Source organism: Procambarus clarkii, chromosome 24 (assembly GCF_040958095.1).
Source record: "Procambarus clarkii isolate CNS0578487 chromosome 24, FALCON_Pclarkii_2.0, whole genome shotgun sequence".
In the NCBI taxonomy this organism is placed as follows: Eukaryota; Metazoa; Arthropoda; class Malacostraca; order Decapoda; family Cambaridae; genus Procambarus; species Procambarus clarkii.
Genome location: NC_091173.1, coordinates 15,866,554 through 15,887,539, shown reverse-complemented (window position 1 = coordinate 15,887,539; position 20,986 = coordinate 15,866,554). Strand labels below are relative to the sequence as shown.

The 20,986-nt window shown below is 48.3% G+C and overlaps 1 protein-coding gene across 1 annotated transcript; it reads right to left on the bottom strand.

Annotated features, from left to right (window-relative positions):
• Nucleotides 1–16,826: 16,826 nt before the first annotated feature.
• LOC138367946 (uncharacterized) lies at nucleotides 16,827–17,933 on the bottom strand. Its single transcript, XM_069330229.1, has one exon. The coding sequence runs from the start codon at nucleotides 17,931–17,933 to the stop codon at nucleotides 16,827–16,829; it is 1,107 nt and encodes a 368-aa protein (XP_069186330.1).
• Between the last annotated feature and the right edge of the window lie 3,053 nt (nucleotides 17,934–20,986).

Genomic DNA, 20,986 nt, shown 5'->3' with positions numbered 1-20,986 from the left:
CCTCTTGTTCTGTTGGTGTTCATTGTGAACATTTTTCTCTTTTTCAACCTTGTCAATCCACTTAAGTATTTGATATGTCTTTGATTGTCTCTCACATATCTTTTCTAATGACGCTACGTTCAGTGTCTTCTGTCCTTTATGAGACGTATGGTCTACAATGGCTGCATACTCCAAAACTGGTCTCACGTAGGTGGTGTGCAGTGATCTAAATGCTTCCATATTTACTGCCTTGAATTTTGTTTTGAATTTCACAATTGTTGAGTATGCTAGTGATGTTATATGTGTCTCTGGAGTTAGACTTGGCGTTATATCTACTCCCAGGTACTTTTCTCTAGTCGTTACAGAGAGCTTTCCTTTGTTGTGTGTACAGTCCTGCTGCTCTCCTCTCACTTTTTTTCCATTTTCATCACTTTACATTTGCTGGTCTTAAAGTCCAGTAGCCATTTCTCAGACCTCTCGGACATGTAGTGAATACACACACACACACACACACACACACACACACACACACAAGGGGGGAGAGGGGGGGCCGGGAGGTGTGGGGGTCGGAGCTCCACCTTCCTCAGCCAAGATAGTTCACGTGGCAGGATGCGTGTTTCCCCAGTATTAACAACGTCCACCAGACTAGTGACCAGCCTGCTGCACGTCAGTATAAACTCCTCAACACTGGGAATAAAAATCAAGTGGGCATAATTAGGGCCTATTAAACGAGCCAATAAAGCGGAAAGGGACGGTATTACTACATATGTTGGGGTCATTAGCGAATTAATTAAGAAACGCCCAGGTAGTTGGGAGGTCTTGTGTGGTAGCGGGAGACGCTGCCATGATTCGAACACTTAATGTGAGTTTCTCAATTCCAGCATTTTATGGGCGCTAATTAAGGATATAATATAATGTAAGTAGTGTATCTAGGTTCGCCTAACACCCGGAGTGGGATGCCGACCTCAGAGGGTAATGGCCAAACTATTTTATATCATATGAGGCATTTAATGGGCATGAAATTATGTGATAAAATAGGTTGAGAGACGGACCCATGGACACAGCCATTACTGGGAATGCTGACTGCCTGCCCATTTACAGCTAATAGTCGATAAGAGTCTTAATTACACACGTTTTTTTTACTGGTTGTGGGAGTATATATGCTTTTTAATATAAATTTTAATTGCCAAACTAAAAAAAAAGTAACTTGATTTATATTTTAATAACAAATGATAGTGATAAGAATGTGATATGTAGGCTTATGATGCTGGTGCTTTCAGGAGTCTCTGGGCACTATTTGTTCACTGTAGCTTTAAGAAGTTAATGTTTGTAAGCACACGCGCGTGCGCACGAAGGCAAACACACGTACATGTTTACGCACACGACCCGATAATCAAGAAATATTTACACACACTAACAAATGACCGAACACCCGTAAACAGGCCAGTAGAGACGCGCACACACACACACACACACACACACACACACACACACACACACACACACACATACACAGATGACCGGACCCCCATAAACAGGCCAGTAGAGACGCACAAACACACCTACCATACTAGGCGAGTACGCTGGCGCGCGCGCGCAAGAACGTAATGTTATTTGCATTATTTCCAGCTACTTCTTTTGCTGAATGACACGACTTTCATCCTTATACACCACTTGCCTTTAATATAAAAATATAATGGAGAATTTTGAGTTACTTATAGCGTGATGATTACAATGAGTTTGTGTTTATGGTATAAGATGAGATAATTATGACCGGGATACTTTGACCTTACTATAAACATGGAGTGTCACCGCTCCTCACAAAGATCCGGAGGCGACACTAATTCTGACTCTATCTTCTGGATTATTTGTCATGTTTCTTGAACTGTCCATTACTTAAGATTTGTGTTGTGTGTGTGTGTGTGTGTGTGTGTGTGTGTGTGTGTATAGGGGTATCACCTCTGGTGCAATTGTAGGGACCCACAGCCTCTGAGAAGAGAATGAAGAGCATTTTGAGAAGAAATTGCAGATTCTCCGTTAAAAATAGTATTTTTAACGGAGAATCTGCAATAATAATAACGGAGATTAATATATATATGTATATTATATATATATATATATATATATATATATATATATATATATATATATATATATATATATATATATATATATATATATATATATATATATATATATTTTAATAATATAGTTCCAATTTCATGTGTTGATATAGTAGACACTGCCGGTAATTGTGTAGTTAATATTATTCAACAATGCATTAAATAAATCGAGAGTGACCACGGGTGTGCGTGTGGCTGTGGTGAGCGGGGACTGGTGGCCAGACTTACACTAAGTGCCTTGTGTCACGGAGCCCACCAGGGCCCACTCCCAGGGCCCACTCCCAGGGGGCCCACTCCCAGGGCCCACTCCCAAGGCCCCAGAGTGAGAGCCTTGGTCCCAGGGGGCCCACTCCTGGGGGCATGTTATCTATCACTACACCAGTGTTAATAACATGTTATCTATCACTTTAACAGTGTTAATAACATGTTATCTATCACTTCACCAGTGCTCCTCAGAGTCGGAAGGCCGTAATAGACTGATAGTGAATAATGATCTTGTGAATGTCAATTCTTAATTCAAGAATGTATAATAAATTAAATAGCAAATGCAATACACTAAAACTTATAAATTTATTACATGAAATAAATTTGTCATTATCTCTGTCTTCTCGAATAATACATCGTATTTTGACATCAAAATATGCCCTGTTTTCTATTCGTAGGTGCTCGGTTAGGTTAGGTTCGGGTAATTGAGTATATCAGTTTAGTGTCGTTGGGAACACTGGAGAGGACGGGCTGGAGTAATAAAGCATTCGACGTTCTTGTTGGTATAGTCCTTTATGGTAATATTTATCCCTCCCGCACTCTCCCCCCTTGCCAAGCCCCGCGGGCGCGGGCTATCAAGGTCGCGGGCGGGCGTGGGCGTGGCGTGGGCGGGGTCTAGGCGACGTAGCGGCGGTAATGGCGGTGTCAGGCACTAATTGTTTAAGGCCGGAGCCGTCACTGGCCATCACCGTCCCCGCTCCTTCTCTATAATTACCTGCTCCTACTCGGCCACCACTACGGTCTGCCTCGGCCTGTGTTGGTCTGGTCCGGCCTGTGTTGGTCTGCCCCGGTCTGTGTTGGTCTGGTCCGGCCTGTGTTGGTCTGCCCCGGCCTGTGTTGGTCTGCCCCGGCCTGTGTTGGTCTGCCCCGGCCTGTGTTGGTCTGCCCCGGCCTGTGTTGGTCTGCCCCGGCCTGTGTTGGTCTGCCCCGGCCTGTGTTGGTCTGCCTCGGCCTGTGTTGGTCTGGTCCGGACTGTGTTGCTCTGCCCCGGACTGTGTTGCTCTGCCCCTTCCTGTGTTGCTCTGCCCCGGCCTGTGTTGCTCTGCCCCGGCCTGTGTTGCTCTGCCCCGGCCTGGTAATCTCGGTTTGCCTCTGTCTGGCTGGGCTTGCCGAGGCCTCCCGGTATCCGCAGCCGACCAAGACATGCTGCACCTCGCCCTACACGACCTCAGACAGCTCCGTATTCCAGCATCGAATCCCCCCTTGGACCTGCCTCGGCCTGCAAGCAGGTCGGAGGAGTGCAGGCTTGTGCTCCTAATGTATTTGAAAGTTGAAAGTTGATGGAAATTTTTTAAGGAAACATTTAATCGATCCGTGTGTGTGTGTGTGTGTGTGTACTCACCTAGTTGTGCTTGCGGGGGTTGAGCTCTGGCTCTTTTTTCCCGCCTCTCAACTGTCAATCAACTGGTGAACAGATTCCTGAGCCTACTGGGCTCTATCATATCTACATTTGAAAATGTGTATGGAGTCAGCCTCCACCACATCACTGCCTGTTACGGCCACTATGGGCCAGTAACCGGGTTCTTGATGTTATAACCTCTTTTCTGTATCCGACCCCAAGTCGGTAGTAAGCTTTCAAGAATTGGCAGCAGTGCAATGCATAAACAAGGGGGGGGGGGGGATAAGCCAGACACAATTCCCATCACCAGTATATTTACACTATAATAGATTATTACAGCACTTATGTACAACTGCCTCTTTCACTCAGGGCACAACACAATGACAGTGTTATCAAGCCCAAGTGAACCAACTTCCCAGGTACACGTTGTTCACTGGTAAACACTGGCAAGTTCACCTTCTACATGGGCCAGTCCACCCACACAGTATCACGATGTGTCTACACCCCACCTTCACTCTCCAGGTACTCACTGGCGGAGGGCTTCAGCAACACGCTGACAGGGGTCCCAAACTAACATACAAACAGGGGTAGCGACCACCCTGGCAAAAGCCTCTAGCAGCTTGCTAGCAGCACTTCACAATAAACACATCACTCTCTTCCTTAACACTTACTAGCCAATCCCAGATATGCCAATCTTCACCAACACTGTATATACCAGCAGCTAACACACACTACTCGGATTGACGGCGGCTACTTAGTCTTCTTTCAAGTCGAAGCTAAGGATTCGTGGACTGCCCAAGGGAAACTGCCTTCCTCAGTACAATCGCCTCCATATGTCACCTCAGCGGACATAAAACGTCATTAAATAGAAGGACAGTTCACTGGGTAACCCTGGGACAACAGTCATTCGTCGGGGAATCAATATTATGCTCTGTAGCCACAACCTAGATGGCGCTGATCTTGATACGCCAACCACCAGAGGTCATCCACATCAACCTCTCTTTCTGACTAAGGCAGGAAACTGGGGGGGGGGCTTCCACCGAGATACCAGGCCACCATCAACAGATGGCGTTGTCTACATATCTCCAATACTAGGGGAGTTGGAGTGCAGACCCATAGATGGCGCTGACATTGTCACTCCACACTCCGACGATGGTGTCGATACCGTAACACTGTCTAATGCATTCCACCTGTTAACTACTCTGACACTGAAAAAGTTCTTTCTAACGTTCCTGTGGCTCATTTGGGTACTCAGCTTCCACCTGTGTCCCCTTGTTCGCGTACCACCCATACTAAACTGCTTATCTTTATCTACCTGTCAATTCCTATGAGAATTTTGAAGGTGGCGATCATGTGTGTGTGTGTTCGTGCATGTGTGTGTGTGTGTGTGTGTGTGCGTGCGTGCGTGCGTGCGTGTGTGTGAGTACTTGCCTATGCTAACATAGTTTGATCTACGGAGCAATTGTCTCCAACGCGACGTTCTAGTAGTCCTATTACTTTGTATTTACTCCTGAAGCTGTGACTGGAGGTGTCCTGCAGCACCTGTGTGTGTGCCCTCAGGTCAACCCACTTGACCTCTCACACTGCATGTGACCACTTGACCTCTCTGACTCACTTGTGTTTACACCTTCCGTCTGTGCCACCCACTTTGATCCCCTCATCTGGAGAAGACTGTCTCTGTCCAGCACGTGTATTCTCCTCAGTGTTGTATATGTTGTGATCACATCTCCGATCTTTCTATCTTTTAGCGTGGAGTGAAATTTCCACATAGCTCAGAAATTGAAAGCACATAGCACATAGAAATTGTCCTCATAGCTCAGATGATGAGTCACACTAATGTGGCTGATGATACGATGATCAAAGCACTTACTGGAAGATGAGGAGACGAGGACGTACTGCCTCATGACCTCTGCTCCTCTTGTATTATCACACACTCTAATAATTCCTCACCCTTCTCTTTAGTTTTGCAGCTTCTGCAGTCATTGTCATGAATGATTTGTCCTTCTCAGGGAGGCTTAGATCAACAACATCAGGGGTCAAGAGCTGAGACTTGCAGGAGCTCGCTGGCCAATTGCCTCTACTCCAACATTTGCTCCTTCACTATGACCCTGTGTTTCCTGCTTGTCAGGTATTCTCTTCATCCTCCGATTCATTTTCGTCTTAATAATACAATTGAAATAATAACAACAGTTATACTAATATATAAAAATAATTATATGTTAACATGTCAAATGCATTTGTTAATAATAATGATAATAATATTAATATGTAATGTAAATTAAAACGATAACATCAATAGTAATAGTAACGAGACATGACTGTAGAGAGGGTTGACATGCCATAGCCTTGGATATCGTTGGAGTATTGGATAGCCGTCTGGCACTAAAAGCTGCTTTGTAAGCTTATATGACACTTGGAGCTGATGGGAATATTCTGCACCTCATTGAACCCCACTTAAGTAACCGAAGCTTCCAGTCATTCCTTGCGTGTACATATGCTAGAGGCGAGTGTACTGCAGAGTAGTGTGGTCGGACGCTCCTGTGGAACCTCTACTTCTATGACATCGTGAAGACCAGAGGCCAGCGACCTGCAGATGACTGTTCACTGACCTGTCAAGAGACAAGAGACGCGGTGTGAACACTTGAGTGGCATCCTTAAGAGTGTAAGGTATTGAGGACGACCTTAGCAAGTGTCGAGGTGAGAGCTGCCTCATCAGCACCCAGTGTACCATCATGTCTCAACACTCGCACCCAGTGTACCATCATGTCTCAACCCTCGCACCCAGTGTACCATCATGTCTCAACACTCGCACCCAGTGTACCATCATGTCTCAACACTCGCACCCAGTGTACCATCATGTCTCAACACTCGCACCCAGTGTACCATCATGTCTCAACACTCGCACCCAGTGTACCATCATGTCTCAACACTCGACAACAACACACTCATTACACAATTCATAAATTGCTATATTAGGAGTAAACTTTAATACACATCATTTCATAAGACATGTTATAAACGTCGTTACCCATTGTTTTAGAAGACTACATTTTCTGAGGGAGAGAGAGAGAGAGAGAGAGAGAGAGAGAGAGAGATGGGAGAGAGAGAGAGAGAGAGAGAGAGAGAGAGAGAGAGAGAGAGGGATGGGAGAGAGAGAGGGATGGGGGAGAGAGGAAGAGAAAGCGATGGGAAGAAAAGTGGAGAGGAGGGAGATTGGGAGAGAAGATGGAGAGGGAAAAAGGAGGGTAGGGAGAAATGAGAGGGGGTTGGGGGGGAGACTGGGCAAGAGAGGAAGAGGAAAAACGAAACTTGAATGGCCCTCAAGCCAATATCACAACTATAAACTCTAATAACCCCCTCAAGGGTTCGAACCTAGTCCACCAGGGTAGCACCCCACCTGGCTGTCATGAACCACGCCACTGTCGACACTCACACATACACTCAAATTAACAGAACTATAAACAAATAGAACGCCATTGATGTTTATTTTGAGAATGTGTTGACACCCCCTCTTTCCCCCCTAACTACAACCTCTATCCCCCCCCCTAACTACAACCTCTATACCCCCCCTAACTACTCCCTCCCAGCTTACTAACCCCGTCTGGCCCCCCCCCCCGGCCACCTGTCGACCAAGCTTAGCATCAGGGGAGCTGCCCTCTAATTTTCATATCAGTTTAAGCTTACCACTAATCACTCTTTTGGAGGATTTAAATAATTAGGCTTGTAATGACTTGTAAATTAGATAACAATGTGCAATTTCGGTGTTGCAAGGGGAAGTTGCTGTGGATTTACGGCTGTGAGGCATTAAGGAGTCCCAGGAGAGACGTGTGGCTGGCCAGGTCGGCCTGCCAGGCTGGGACCGCAAGCGACTCCTCCGTAGTTCTCGTGCCTGAGTGTGACCGCAAGCGGCTCCTCCGTAGTTCCCGCGTCTGTGACGGCAAGCGGCTCCTCCGTAGTTCTCGTGCCTGAGTGTGACCGCAAGCGGCTCCTCGGTAGTTCCCGCGTCTGTGACCGCAAGCGGCTCCTCCGTAGTTTCCGTGTGTGTGACCGCAAGCGGCTCCTCCGTAGTTCCCATGTGTGTGACCGCAAGCGGCTCCTCCGTAGTTCCCGCGTCTGTGACCGCAAGCGGCTCCTCCGTAGTTCTCGTGCCTGAGTGTGACCGCAAGCGGCTCCTCGGTAGTTCCCGCGTCTGTGACCGCAAGCGGCTCCTCCGTAGTTCCCGTATGTGTGACCGCAAGCGGCTCCTCCGTAGTTCCCGTGTGTGTGACCGCAAGCGGCTCCTCCGTAGTTCCCGTGCCTGAGTGTGACCGCAAGCGGCTCCTCCGTAGTTCCCGTGCCTGAATGTGACCGCAAGCGGCTCCTCCGTAGTTCCCGTGCCTGAGTGTGACCGCAAGCGGCTCCTCCGTAGTTCTCGTGCCTGAGTGTAACCGCAAGCGGCTCCTCCGTAGTTCCCGTGCCTGAGTGTGACCGCAAGCGGCTCCTCCGTAGTTCTCGTGCCTGAGTGTGACCGCAAGCGGCTCCTCCGTAGTTCTCGTGCCTGAGTGTGACCGCAAGCGGCTCCTCCGTAGTTCTCGTGCCTGAGTGTGACCGCAAGCGGCTCCTCGGTAGTTCTCGTGCCTGAGTGTGACCGCAAGCGGCTCCTCGGTAGTTCTCGTGCCTGAGTGTGACCGCAAGCGGCTCCTCCGTAGTTCCCGTGCCTGAGTGTGACCGCAAGTGGCTCCTCGGTAGTTCGTGTGTGTGTGTGTGTCTGTATTCACCTAGTTGTGCTTGCGGGGGCCTGAGCTCTGCTCTTTCGGCCCGCCCCTCAACTGTCAATCAACTGTTACTAACTACTAAATAATTTTCTTCTCTCTCCACACACACAAACACACACCCCCAGGAAGCAGGTTCGGTGCTTCCCCTGTGTAACACACAGGGGCATCAGGGGTGAAAGAAACTTTGCCCCTTTGTTTCTGCCTGGTCCGGCAATCGAACCCGGGCCACAGAATTACGAGTCCCGCACGCCAGGAGCCCAGACAGCCAGGAGCACTATACAACTTGCGTACCCGGGAACTTAACCACTCGACCAAACGTGACTGTACAAAAGACATTGGCATTCGAGGCTATATCCCCAATGTCCCGACAGCACTTGGTGGTAAGCTTGGGCATAGTTATAGGACGTTGGGGGATATAGCCTCGGCTACCAATGTCTATTTTACAGTCATGTTTGGTCGAGTGGTTAAGGTACCGGGTATGCCAGTTGTATAGTGTTCCTGGCTGTCTGGGTTCGAATCCTTCTGTAACACCAGTATAAATATAAACTAATAATAAGACATTAATAATGTAACACTGCTAAATTTGTACACTAAATATTACAGTACCACTAATGCTTACACTGATATATATCCTGAGTACCTGGAACCAAAGGTACACTTCCAAGGAAATATAACACAGGATTAACTACGCTGCCACCATCTGCCTTGTTCATTAACTATATCAAGCAACGAGGCAAGAAACATTACTTGACTTGGAGAGTCCTTTTATTTTATTTTATTTAACTGTCATTAATTATGGGACGGTTGTTAGCAAATTATATCCAGAAGATAAGGGGATTCAACAATTGACACAGATGGGAAGTTTAACATGAGTTTATTGAGAACAAATTATGCTATTCACCACTATAAAACCCTACTTTAACACTGGCAATACTGGCAATTGTTACGGGATCCAGACATGGAAACGTATCAAAGATCACACACATTACCTTAATTAAGACCACTCTCTGCCTCTCAGGCTGGTGGATTCACTCTGTCTCCTGAGGCTCGCCTGCAGCTTCACTGACCTGCAGCCTCACACTACCTCCGACACTCCAGCACTCTCTATCTCCTAAACTATCATACAGGGGTATATATACAACTGAAACAGGAGGGGGTGGGGGCGTTTTACACTGGTGTGGGAAAGTCTGGGGTGGACCTGTTCCCAGCTGATTCAGCCTACTCGGGAAAAAGTGTTTTGCACACCTAAATAGTTGGTCAGCACATCAGGGCGTCAGCTTCCCATGATGTGCAAAAAAGCAATCAAGATGTACCATTAAATTGTTTGTCAAGATCATCAGGATTATTCATAAACAGGAACAAGATGACTAGGGAGGAGCCAGAAAATATTTCAATTAACTCTAGCTGAATCTGAGGTCACAGGCTGATCTTACCAGGACGTTCCCATGGTGAGTCATGGGTGTACTCTCCAGGCGTTACACTTCTGGGGGTGTGGAGTTTTCAGTTATATATATATATATATATATATATATATATATATATATATATATATATATATATATATATATATATATATATATATGTCGTACCTAGTAGCCAGAACGCACTTGTCAGCCTACTATGCAAGGCCCGATTTGCCAAATAATAATAATTGTTTTTCGACTACCTAACCTACCTAACCTAACCTAACCTAACTTTTTCGGCTACCTAACCTAACCTAACCTATAAAGATAGGTTAGGTTAGGTTAGGTAGGGTCGGTTAGGTTCGGTCAAATATCTACGTTAATTTTAACTCCAATAAAAAAAATTGACCTCATACGTAATGAAATGGGTAGCTTTATCATTTCATAAGAAAAAAATTAGAGAAAATATAATAATTCAGGAAAACTTGGCTTATTAGGCAAATCGGGCCATGCATAGCAGGCCGAGTACGACGTTCTGGCTACTAGGTACGACATATATATATATATATATATATATATATATATATATATATATATATATATATATATATATATATATGATGGTTATAATATCCTTTAGCCATTGTAAAAGCACTGCAATCAGCTTGTGTGGTTAAGTGTTGAGTAACTGAGCACACTACATGTCCAACAGCCTCACAGCCCTGTACATGGAGGACACGTGTACATGCTGGTTGCTATTATAAATGAATGGCCACGTCTGTGGTAGACGATCAACTAAAACATTATTCTCTCCTTTAGCGTCGAAACCTTAAATCTTACATCGGACAGGGTGCAGTCTTGCCTCACTTTAAGAGCTTGAAAACAAGGTAATGATGCCCTACAGATATACAAAGTTACCTGTGGCTTTATAACACTTTAATGCCTCATAAATCAGGATTAGTGACCATGCTTTAGACAATATTATCATAACTCACTCGCGGTTCTAATGCATAGAGGAATATTGTGTAATGACTACCCTGGCACACACACACACACACACACGGGCTGGTGCCTCTTGGCCACCAACCATCTCAAAAAGCACATTGGGAAACTAACAAAGGTCATAGGATTGCAACGAGGCTCGTCCTGGAAGTACGAGGGATGGGGGATGAAGATTGAGAGAACTGGACGTGCCGTCGATAGAAAAGAGGAGAGAGAGAGGAAACATGATAGAGACATATAAAATACTTACTGGAATGGACAGAGTGGAAAAATAAGAGGAAATATTTACAATAACTACAATAAAACATGAAGGTATGACTGTAAGTTTGAGAAACAGATGAGTATGATGTTATAAAGCTATTTTAAACTCAAAAGGAGTAAGAATATTATATGATAGAAACAAGCAGGTTTTAGAAAGAAACTCCTGTCATAATTTTAAAATTAGTTATGATAGAAAGATATGTCGGGAGTCACTGTATTAGTCAACCAGCGGCTGGAAAGGCCAAATACAAGAGCTGAAGCTCCACCCTGTGACTAGAGAAGTATCGGCGAGAGAAACTTTCTCTCGCCGATAGTCTTTACTCTGACTACAAGTTATTTTATATTGAGATTGATTTAACATCCCCGCTGCCCGATCCCCGACCAGGCCGCCTGGTTGCTGGACTGATCAACCAGGCTGTTGGACGCGGCTGCTCGCAGCCTGACGTATGAGTGACAGCCTGGTTGATCAGTTATCCTTTGGAGGTGCTTATCGAGTTCCCTCTTGAACACTGTGAGGGATCCGCCAGTTATGCCCCTTATGTGTAGTGGAAGCGTGTTGAACAGTCTCGGGCCTCTGATGTTGATAGAGTTCTCTCTCAGAGTACCTGTTGCACCTCTGCTTTTCAACGGGGGTATTCTGCACATCCTGCCATGTCTTCTGGTCTCATGTGGTGTTATTACTGTGTGCAGGTTTGGGACCAGCCCCTCTACTATTTTCCTCGTGTAAATTATTATGTATAAGATAACACAGATTTACGCATTTTAGTCGATGTCAATAGTTTAGATGTTTTACTGAGTGGATTCTAGCAAGAGTATCAAGAGTAATTTTTCCTAGCAAAATATTTTATAGAGTTTTGATGAAATTGTATAATGCAAATGCAAATATATCCATAAATATATTCATTATATAAAATTTCCATATTTTGGTCTATAAGTTAACATATTCTTAGAGAACTTCCTAATATCCTGAGAGACTTACTCACAGATGAACGTTCATTTTGTGTTTACCAATAATAACACAATTGGAACCTATTTAAAATACAAGATGCTTTACATTTGACCTGAGATCCGATGTAGTCTATCACTAGATATTCCAGGTGTGGTGTTGGACGTGTGAGGAATACCTCACGATACACCACAACACTTGGGTGAGCTTGGGCTACCTTCACCCAACTTTCCAAGAAAGGCATAAAGGGTATGGGAGTGTCATAGTGCCAAACTTTAATATATATTAATAAATAAACTTTAATAAATATCAATAAACAAGATATTAACAAAAAGACAAACACTAACAAAGACACAGATAATAGAAACAAAACAAACATCCCCTCCCCGAAACGCTTTGCGTCATTGTGGCTTTAGGCATTGTATGTATTAGCTCTTATCTATAAATCCATCAATGTTTGTATCTCACCTTGTATGTATGTACTTTACCTGAATAAACATTTGAATTTGAATTTTTTGAATTTTGAAATAATGACACGACAACAGTAATAATTAAAACCAATAACAATACTAAATATATTTTAAAATTAACATCGAGACATATTATGTGGCCGGGGGACTGATGTCCGAAAGTGTTGGTGGGCCACTCGCGCGCCAAGCCGGTCAGGGGTTTCGGACGATGCTAATCATTTTGCACGGTATAATGTATAAGACAAAAGACAGGATTTATAGAAGCCTCAAGGGTTGTAATCAATAAATTATCATCAGTGGGGGCATAATAATAATTAGCGATAACGAAGTATGCACAGACTCCGTGCTAATTTATCGTTTAGTGGATAAAAAGTGTTTGGTGAGAAGGCCAGTCTCTCGGGGCGAGATAATGTCATGACCATAGTTAGGCATCAGTGGTGTGACAGTTGCTAGTTACTGATTTATTGTTGAGCCCAACCACTTGGACTGGACGGTAGAGCGACGTGTCTCTCTCTTGCAGGTCTGAGTTCAATCCCTGACCGTCTTAAGTGGTTGGCCCACCATTCCTTTCCTCCGTCCTACCCCAGATATATACCCTTCCAAGTGCTATATAGTCACAATGGCTTTGTGCTTTCTCCTAATAATTACATTACCTTACCTGACTCATTGTTGCCCTTACCATGTTTAACAACAGATAACCTGCCCAGTGAGCTCAACATTTGGTTTTTGGACGATGGTACTCTAGCCGGCTCCCCAGACTCCCTCCTGGATGACATAAGAATAATTCAGGAGGAAGGAGCAAGTCTAGGCCTCATCCTGAACCCTTCCAAGTGCAAATAACCTCCACCAACCAGCACATAATAGAGCGAATAAAGGTTGTTTTGCCTGATATTCATATAACCAACCCTGAGGACAGCACATTCCTAGGTGCTCCTCTTGGAGGGGAATGCCATCGACTTGGTCCTTGGTAAGATCACTGACCTGAAGAGGAGGAATGAGAGGATTGAAGACATCGATGCTCATGATGCACTTTACCTCATCACCAGATGCTTGTCCCTCCCCAGGCTGACCTACTTTCTAAGATGTTCGCCATCTTTCAATAGCATTAAATTAGAAGAGTACGACAGCATGCTGAAATCAATGCTAGAAAAAGCCTTTAACCTTTCTCTCAGCGACTCACAATGGAAACAGGCCTCCCTTCCTGTCAGACTCGGGGGCCTTGGCGTGCGCACAGCAACACAAATTGTTGTACCAGCGTTCCTGTCCTCTTTAGTGGCATCTGGCAACCTGGTGAAGGAAATCCTACCTGAGTACCTAGTTCAATGGGCAGAGGTACATGACCCCAGCTTTACAGACTGCACAACCAAATGGGTCTCTCTCGCAGGACCAGCACCCCAACCACCACTTTCTGAAGCTATAAGCAATCCAGCTGGGATCGCCCCATTGCCGACCAAGAAGCTGCGACATGTCTAGAAGCTACAACAACACCACATGACACTGCCCGACTTAGAGCTGTAGCAGCTCCCCATGCAGGCGACTTCCTATTAGCAACCCCAATGTCAGCAACCTGCACCCGTCTCACACCGCAGGCCCTCCGAATTGTTGTGGCTCTCCTCCTCGCTGCCCCAATCCACGCCGAATACAGGTGTATTTGCGGCGAGGCAGTGGCCGACAGGTACGGACGGCATGGCCTTCTCTGACAAAGGACAGGAGGATGGCATGCAAGACATGGCGAGGTTAACGACATTATTAAGAGAAGCCTTAGCACAGCCGGTTGTCCAGCAGAGAGAGAGCCCCGTTACCTGATGCCCTGCAAGTCTGATGAGCCTGTCGGTCGCCCAGACGGGATCACTGTGAACTCCTGGAAGAATGGTAGACAGTTGGTGTGGGACTACACTTGCGTTTCAACTTTAGCCAACACCTGTGTTGACTTCAGTGCTGCACAGGCAGGAGGTGCTGCCAATCACCGGGAAGCAGCCAAGTCACGTAAATACAGAGACCTTCATCACCACAACAATTTTGTCCCCATTGCCTCAGAGACACTTGGTGCCTGGGGTAAAAGTGCTACAAGTTTTTTGAAGGAGCTGGGGTCCAAGCTAATTGAAACAACTAAAGACCCTAGAGCTGCCAGTTTCCTCTTTCAGCGCCTTAGTGGCGATCCAGAGAGGAAATGCTCACTGCATCCATGGTTCCTGCCCGCCATCTGAGGAGCTGGAGGAGCTATACAACCTGTGACGAGTAGCCTTGTACCCTGCATGTAACCAATGTTGTAACCCTTTTTGTGTAATGAATTTTTTTAATTAAAGTGAGTTATATATATATATATATATATATATATATATATATATATTATATATATATATATATATATATATATATATATATATATATATATATATATATATATATATATATATATGACCAGTCTCAGGGTTGGTCATGTCGTCTCAGGGCTGGTCGGGACGTCTCAGGGTTGTTCGTAACGTCTCAGGGCTGGTCGTAACGTCTCAGGGCTGGTCGTAACTTCTCAGGGCTGGTCGTAATGTCTCAGGGCTAGTCGTAACGTCTCAGGGCTGGTCGTAACTTCTCAGGGCTGGTCGTAACGTCTCAGGGCTAGTCGTAACGTCTCAGGGCTGGTCGTAACGTCTCAGGGCTAGTCGTAACGTCTCAGGGCTGGTTGTAACGTCTCAGGGCTGGTCGGGACGTCTGAGGGCTGGTCGGGACGTTCTAGGACTCGCCGTGACGTCCTCAGGTCGGTCGTGATGTCTCATAGTTAGTGATGATGTCCAATGGCTGGTCGCCACGCCTCCTCGCGGTCCCCATTATTTACCGACAGAACCAACACCTTTCTTACTCCCTGACCAATGTTGGGAGAGAGGGAGGGAGGGAGAGGGAAGGGGAAAGGGAGAGAAGAAGAGAGATAGAGAGGAGAGGCGAGAGGAAGAGAAAGGGAAAAGGGTAGGAAAGGGAGACAAAGAGTGAGTGAAGAGGATGAAATATAAAAAGAGAACAAGAGTAGACAGACAACCATAATAATTACAGATAATTGTCTTTAAAATTTCAGATAATTTTCATATAAATTCTAATACAATTTTCATACAAATTAATATATAATTTAAATGCAAATATTAATATAAATTGCAATCAAAGTTCAGATAAACGTCATGCACATAACACGGGAGGGTGGCCCCAGGGGGTTACACGGGAGGGTGGCCACAGGGGGTTACACGGGAGGGTGGCCCCTGGGAGCACACGGGAGGGTGGCCCCAGGGGGTTACACGGGAGGGTGGCCCCTGGGAGCACACGGGAGGGTGGCCCCAGGGGCCACACTGGAGGGTGGCCACAGGGGCCACACTGGAGGGTGGCCACAGGGGCCACACGGGAGGGTGGCCACAGGGGACACACGGGAGGGTGGCCACAGGGGACACACGGGGGGGGGGTGGCCACAGGGGCCACACGGGAGGGTGGCCACAGGGGGTTACACGGGGGGGTGGCCACAGGGGGTTACACGGGAGGGTGGCCACAGGGGGTTACACGGGAGGGTGGCCCCTGGGAGCACACGGGAGGGTGGCCACACGGGAGGGTGGCCACACGGGAGGGTGGCCACAGGGGCCACACGGGAGGGTGGCCACTGGGGCCACACGGGAGGGTGGCCACAAGCAGCACACGGGAGGGTGGCCACAGGGAGCACACGGGAGGGTGGCCACAGGGGAGGGATGCCACCGGAGCCACACGGGAGGGTGGCCACAAGGAGCACACGGGAGGGTGGCCACAGGGAGCACACGGGAGGGTGGCCACAGGGGCCACACGGGAGGGTGGCCACAGGGGCCACAGTGGAGGGTGGCCACAGGGGCCACACGAGAGGGTGGCCACAGGGGCCACACGAGAGGGTGGCCACAGGGGACACACGGGAGGGTGGCCACAGGGGCCACACGGGGGGGTGGCCACAGGGGCCACACGGGAGGGTGGCCACAGGGGCTACACGGGAGGGTGGCCACTGGGGCCACACGAGAGGGTGGCCACAGGGGCCACACGGGGGGGTGGCCACAGGGGCCACACGGGAGGGTGGCCACAGGGGCCACACGGGAGGGTGGCCACAGGGGCCACACGGGGGGGGGGGTGGCCCCAACACGGGGTTCGCGGCTCATGGAGCTCAAATTACTTCTACAAATATCACATAATTCTCGACCGTTTGGCAACAAGTGGGCGGGAACCTATAATTCCGAGCGTCTATAATTCCTACTTTCAATATAATGCTGTCAGGTAAACAAACACCAGGAATGATTTACAAGGTGAGCAGCCGAGGGTAGAGGGCGCTCTCCCCGTGTGAAGCAGCCGAGGGTAGAGGGCGCTCTCCCCGTGTGAAGCAGCCGAGGGTAGAGGGCGCTCTCCCCGTGTGAAGCAAGCGAGGGCAGAGGGCGCTCTCCCCGTGTGAAGCAGCCGAGGGTAGAGGGCGCTCTCCCCGTGTGAAGCAGCCGAGGGTAGAGGGCGCTCTCCCCGTGTGAAGCAGGCGAGGGTAGAGGGCGCTCTCCCCGTGTGAAGCAGTCGAGGGCAGAGGGCGCTCTCCCCGTGTGAAGCAAGGGAGGGTAGAGGGCGCTCTCCCCGTGTGAAGCAAGCGAGGGCAGAGGGCGCTCTCCCCGTGTGAAGCAAGCGAGGGTAGAGGGCGCTCTCCCCGTGTGAAGCAGGCGAGGGTAGAGGGCGCTCTCCCCGTGTGAAGCAAGCGAGGGTAGAGGGCGCTCTCCCCGTGTGAAGCAAGCGAGGGTAGAGGGCGCTCTCCCCGTGTGAAGCAGGCGAGGGTAGAGGGCGCTCTCCCCGTGTGAAGCAAGCGAGGGTAGAGGGCGCTCTCCCCGTGTGAAGCAGTCGAGGGCAGAGGGCGCTCTCCCCGTGTGAAGCAGTCGAGGGCAGAGGGCGCTCTCCCCGTGTGAAGCAGTCGAGGGCAGAGGGCGCTCTCCCCGTGTGAAGCAAGCGAGGGTAGAGGGCGCTCTCCCCGTGTGAAGCAGGCGAGGGTAGAGGGCGCTCTCCCCGTGTGAAGCAAGCGAGGGCAGAGGGCGCTCTCCCCGTGTGAAGCAGCCGAGGGTAGAGGGCGCTCTCCCCGTGTGAAGCAAGCGAGGGCAGAGGGCGCTCTCCCCGTGTGAAGCAAGCGAGGGTAGAGGGCGCTCTCCCCGTGTGAAGCAAGCGAGGGTAGAGGGCGCTCTCCCCGTGTGAAGCAAGGGAGGGTAGATGCCGACCGCGTGAATGAAGACACAAAGTAATTGTCGAGGATTTCCTCTTCTTCTGTTTCTTCTTCATTTGCTCCTTTTCTCTCTTCTCTTCCTCTTATTATTATTTCTTTTTCCGTCTGTGTCACTAGGCTGTCTTCATATTTATAATGTGTTGTTTTGTGAGAGCACATATCTTCTTTCACCTCCACCCCTTACCTCTTATCCTCCACCCATTCCCCACCTTTAATACCGCCCATTTCCCACCACTAATACCTCTTAGTCCCCCAACTTCCACCGCCCATTCATCACACCCACCTTCCTACCATTCCCAATGCCTACCACCCATTCCCCAGCTCTGGCCCACCCCCCATCTTCTTGTAGCACCCACTAACCTCCCCTCCACCCTCCCGCCCATTAAACCCATGATGCTGGTGGCGTCAGTGTACATAGAGGGCGGCGTTATATATCGCTCACCCCAACACCAAACACACACCCACAAAAAAGTCCCAAGCTGAAGCAGACTGCGCTGGTGAGAAGATCATTATGTAATTACCTGATATAACGCGCCTTAGTAACCTGTCTGGGCCGAGGCGGCCGGCCCGGCCCCACCTCCCTAATGCAACTCCTGCCACTGCTTACCTCAGACCCGGCCTCCCCATCCACCCCATGGGTAGGGAGGTCGTGGTGTCCTCGTGCACTGTATGCTGGCACTCGTGTTTGACACTTTTTAAGTTGTGGGGATAAGCGAGTGTTTGGGTAACGGGAAGGATAGTTAAGACAGGAACTAATTTAGCGCATTATTCAGCATTCACACCTGAGATTAGCAGCGTGACAAGCCGTGATAAGAGCAGATGATGCACGATAATCTATATATACTGTTTGTTCACACGTGAGGCTAAATAATTCTGGGATAATTTATAAGAATGAAACTTTGTGATTACCGGGTCCGATACGCCGGCCTCTGGTCCCGGCTGTTATTTATACGTGTTTACCACCAACGGCTAATTAAGATAAAAATCTCTCCAGACGTTCCGTCGGTCTTGGCTGCGTCGGACTTACGACCATGCTAAGAAAATTACTCCTGCTGTTGTTAAATAGAGATTCAGAGCAACTTTGTTTGTGCCTTGTTCTCTGTGATATATAATGGGTTAATAGACAAAGTTACTCGCTAAGTAATGAGTGGTTTAGAGACAGAGAACGTGAACGATTTAAAAGTTCTTCAGGAAATATTTTTTAGACAGTAATACATTGAAAAAATGTATAAATGAACCATTAACACATTGACAATATGTAAATTAAAATTATAATATTTAATTATTTTCATATTTTCCAAACTACTTTTGAAATACCGTTTAAGAGACCCATACACAGTGTATACTGGAGCCCATACACAGTGTATACTGGAGCCCAAACACAGTGTATACTGGAGCCCATACACAGTGTATACTGGAGCCCAAACACAGTGTATACTGGAGCCCATACACAGTGTATACTGGAGCTCATACACAATGTATACTGGAGCTCATACACAGTGTATACTGGAGCCCATACACAGTGTATACTGGAGCTCATACACAGTGTATACTGGAGCTCATACACAGTGTATACTGGAGCTCATACATAGTGTATACTGGAGCCTATACACAGAGTATACTGGAGCCCATACACAGTGTATACTGGACCTCATACACAGTGTATACTGGAGCCTATACACAGAGTATACTGGAGCCCATACACAGAGTATACTGGACCCCATACACAGTGTATACTGGACCCCATACACAGTGTATACTGGACCCCATACACAGAGTATACTGGACCCCATACACAGAGTATACTGGAGCCCATACACAGAGTATACTGGACCCCATACATAATGTTTACTTCAACGCCCATTGTTAAGTTGGACACATTAGTTAGCACATTATGGGGAGCAGCTGTGGTTGTGAGGTGCCGGCTCCTCACCCCACACCTGGTGCCGGCTCCTCACCCCACACCTGGTGCCGGCTCCTCACCCCACACCTGGTGCCGGCTCCTCACCCCACACCTAGTGCCGGCTCCTCACCCCACACCTGGTGCCAGCTCCTCACCCCACACCTGGTGCCACCTCCTCACCCTACACCTGGTGCCGGCTCCTCACCCCACACCTGGTGCCGGCTCCTCACCCCACACCTGGTGCCGGCTCCTCACCCCACACCTGGTGCCAGCTCCTCACCCCACACCTGGTGCCGGCTCCTCACCCCACACCTGGTGCCGGCTCCTCACCCCACACCTGGTGCCAGCTCCTCACCCCACACCTGGTGCCGGCTCCTCACCCCACACCTGGTGCCGGCTCCTCACCCCACACCTGGTGCCGGCTCCTCACCCCACACCTGGTGCCAGCTCCTCACCCCACACCTGGTGCCGGCTCCTCACCCCACACCTGGTGCCGGCTCCTCACCCCACACCTGGTGCCGGCTCCTCACCCCATACCTGGTGCCGGCTCCTCACCCCACACCTGGTGCCGGCTCCTCACACCTCACACAATGTTAACACAGTCCTGAATGTGTTAAGAAAGGTCATTCATGAATTGACGAGCAAGACGGGTGGTTAGCGCAACCCGTCCTCAGACAAGTCCATTCCATCCAGCGGTCGACCCCACAGACGCATTCATGAATTTTAACATGCTGTTAATTCAAATGGGAATTTTCTCAAATACAAATGAATATTATAATATACTAGCATATTGTGCATATATAGGCATAAGTTAAGTTAGATGTTTAAGTTCTGTTGGCGATTACTTGTATATGTAGTACGTGGGTGAAGCCTTTACAGCGTTGTGGTTCGAACAAAAGTCGTCAGTGAAGCACTTGTTCCGGAAGTGTTCGAACGTCATCAGTTGTGAGTCGTGTGTAACAGCCCGTCCTCCAAACAAAGACCCAAAGTCCATTCCATGCACCCGCCAAACCCCCTGTTTATGAATGAAAAACGGATTACACACGACTCATAACTGATAACGTCCCACCGATGGTGGGGCTGACTGAGCTGGGGTTCTATAAGGGGACCGGTGTTGGTACGTGTGGGGGGGGGGTTACGCGTGCATGAGGCTGGCGAAGACGGTCCAGGGTGGACAGGAGCAGGAGGAAGATAGTTCAGGGTGGACAGGAGCAAGAGGAAGATAGTTCAGGGTGGACAGGGGCACGGGAAGATAGTTCAGGGTGGACAGGAGCAGGAGGAAGATAGTTCAGGGTGGACAGGGGCAGGA

Coding starts and splice junctions, on each gene's coding strand:
- LOC138367946 (XM_069330229.1), bottom strand. CDS start 17,933: ATGTGCTCTCACAAAACAACACATTATAAATATGAAGACAGCCTAGTG.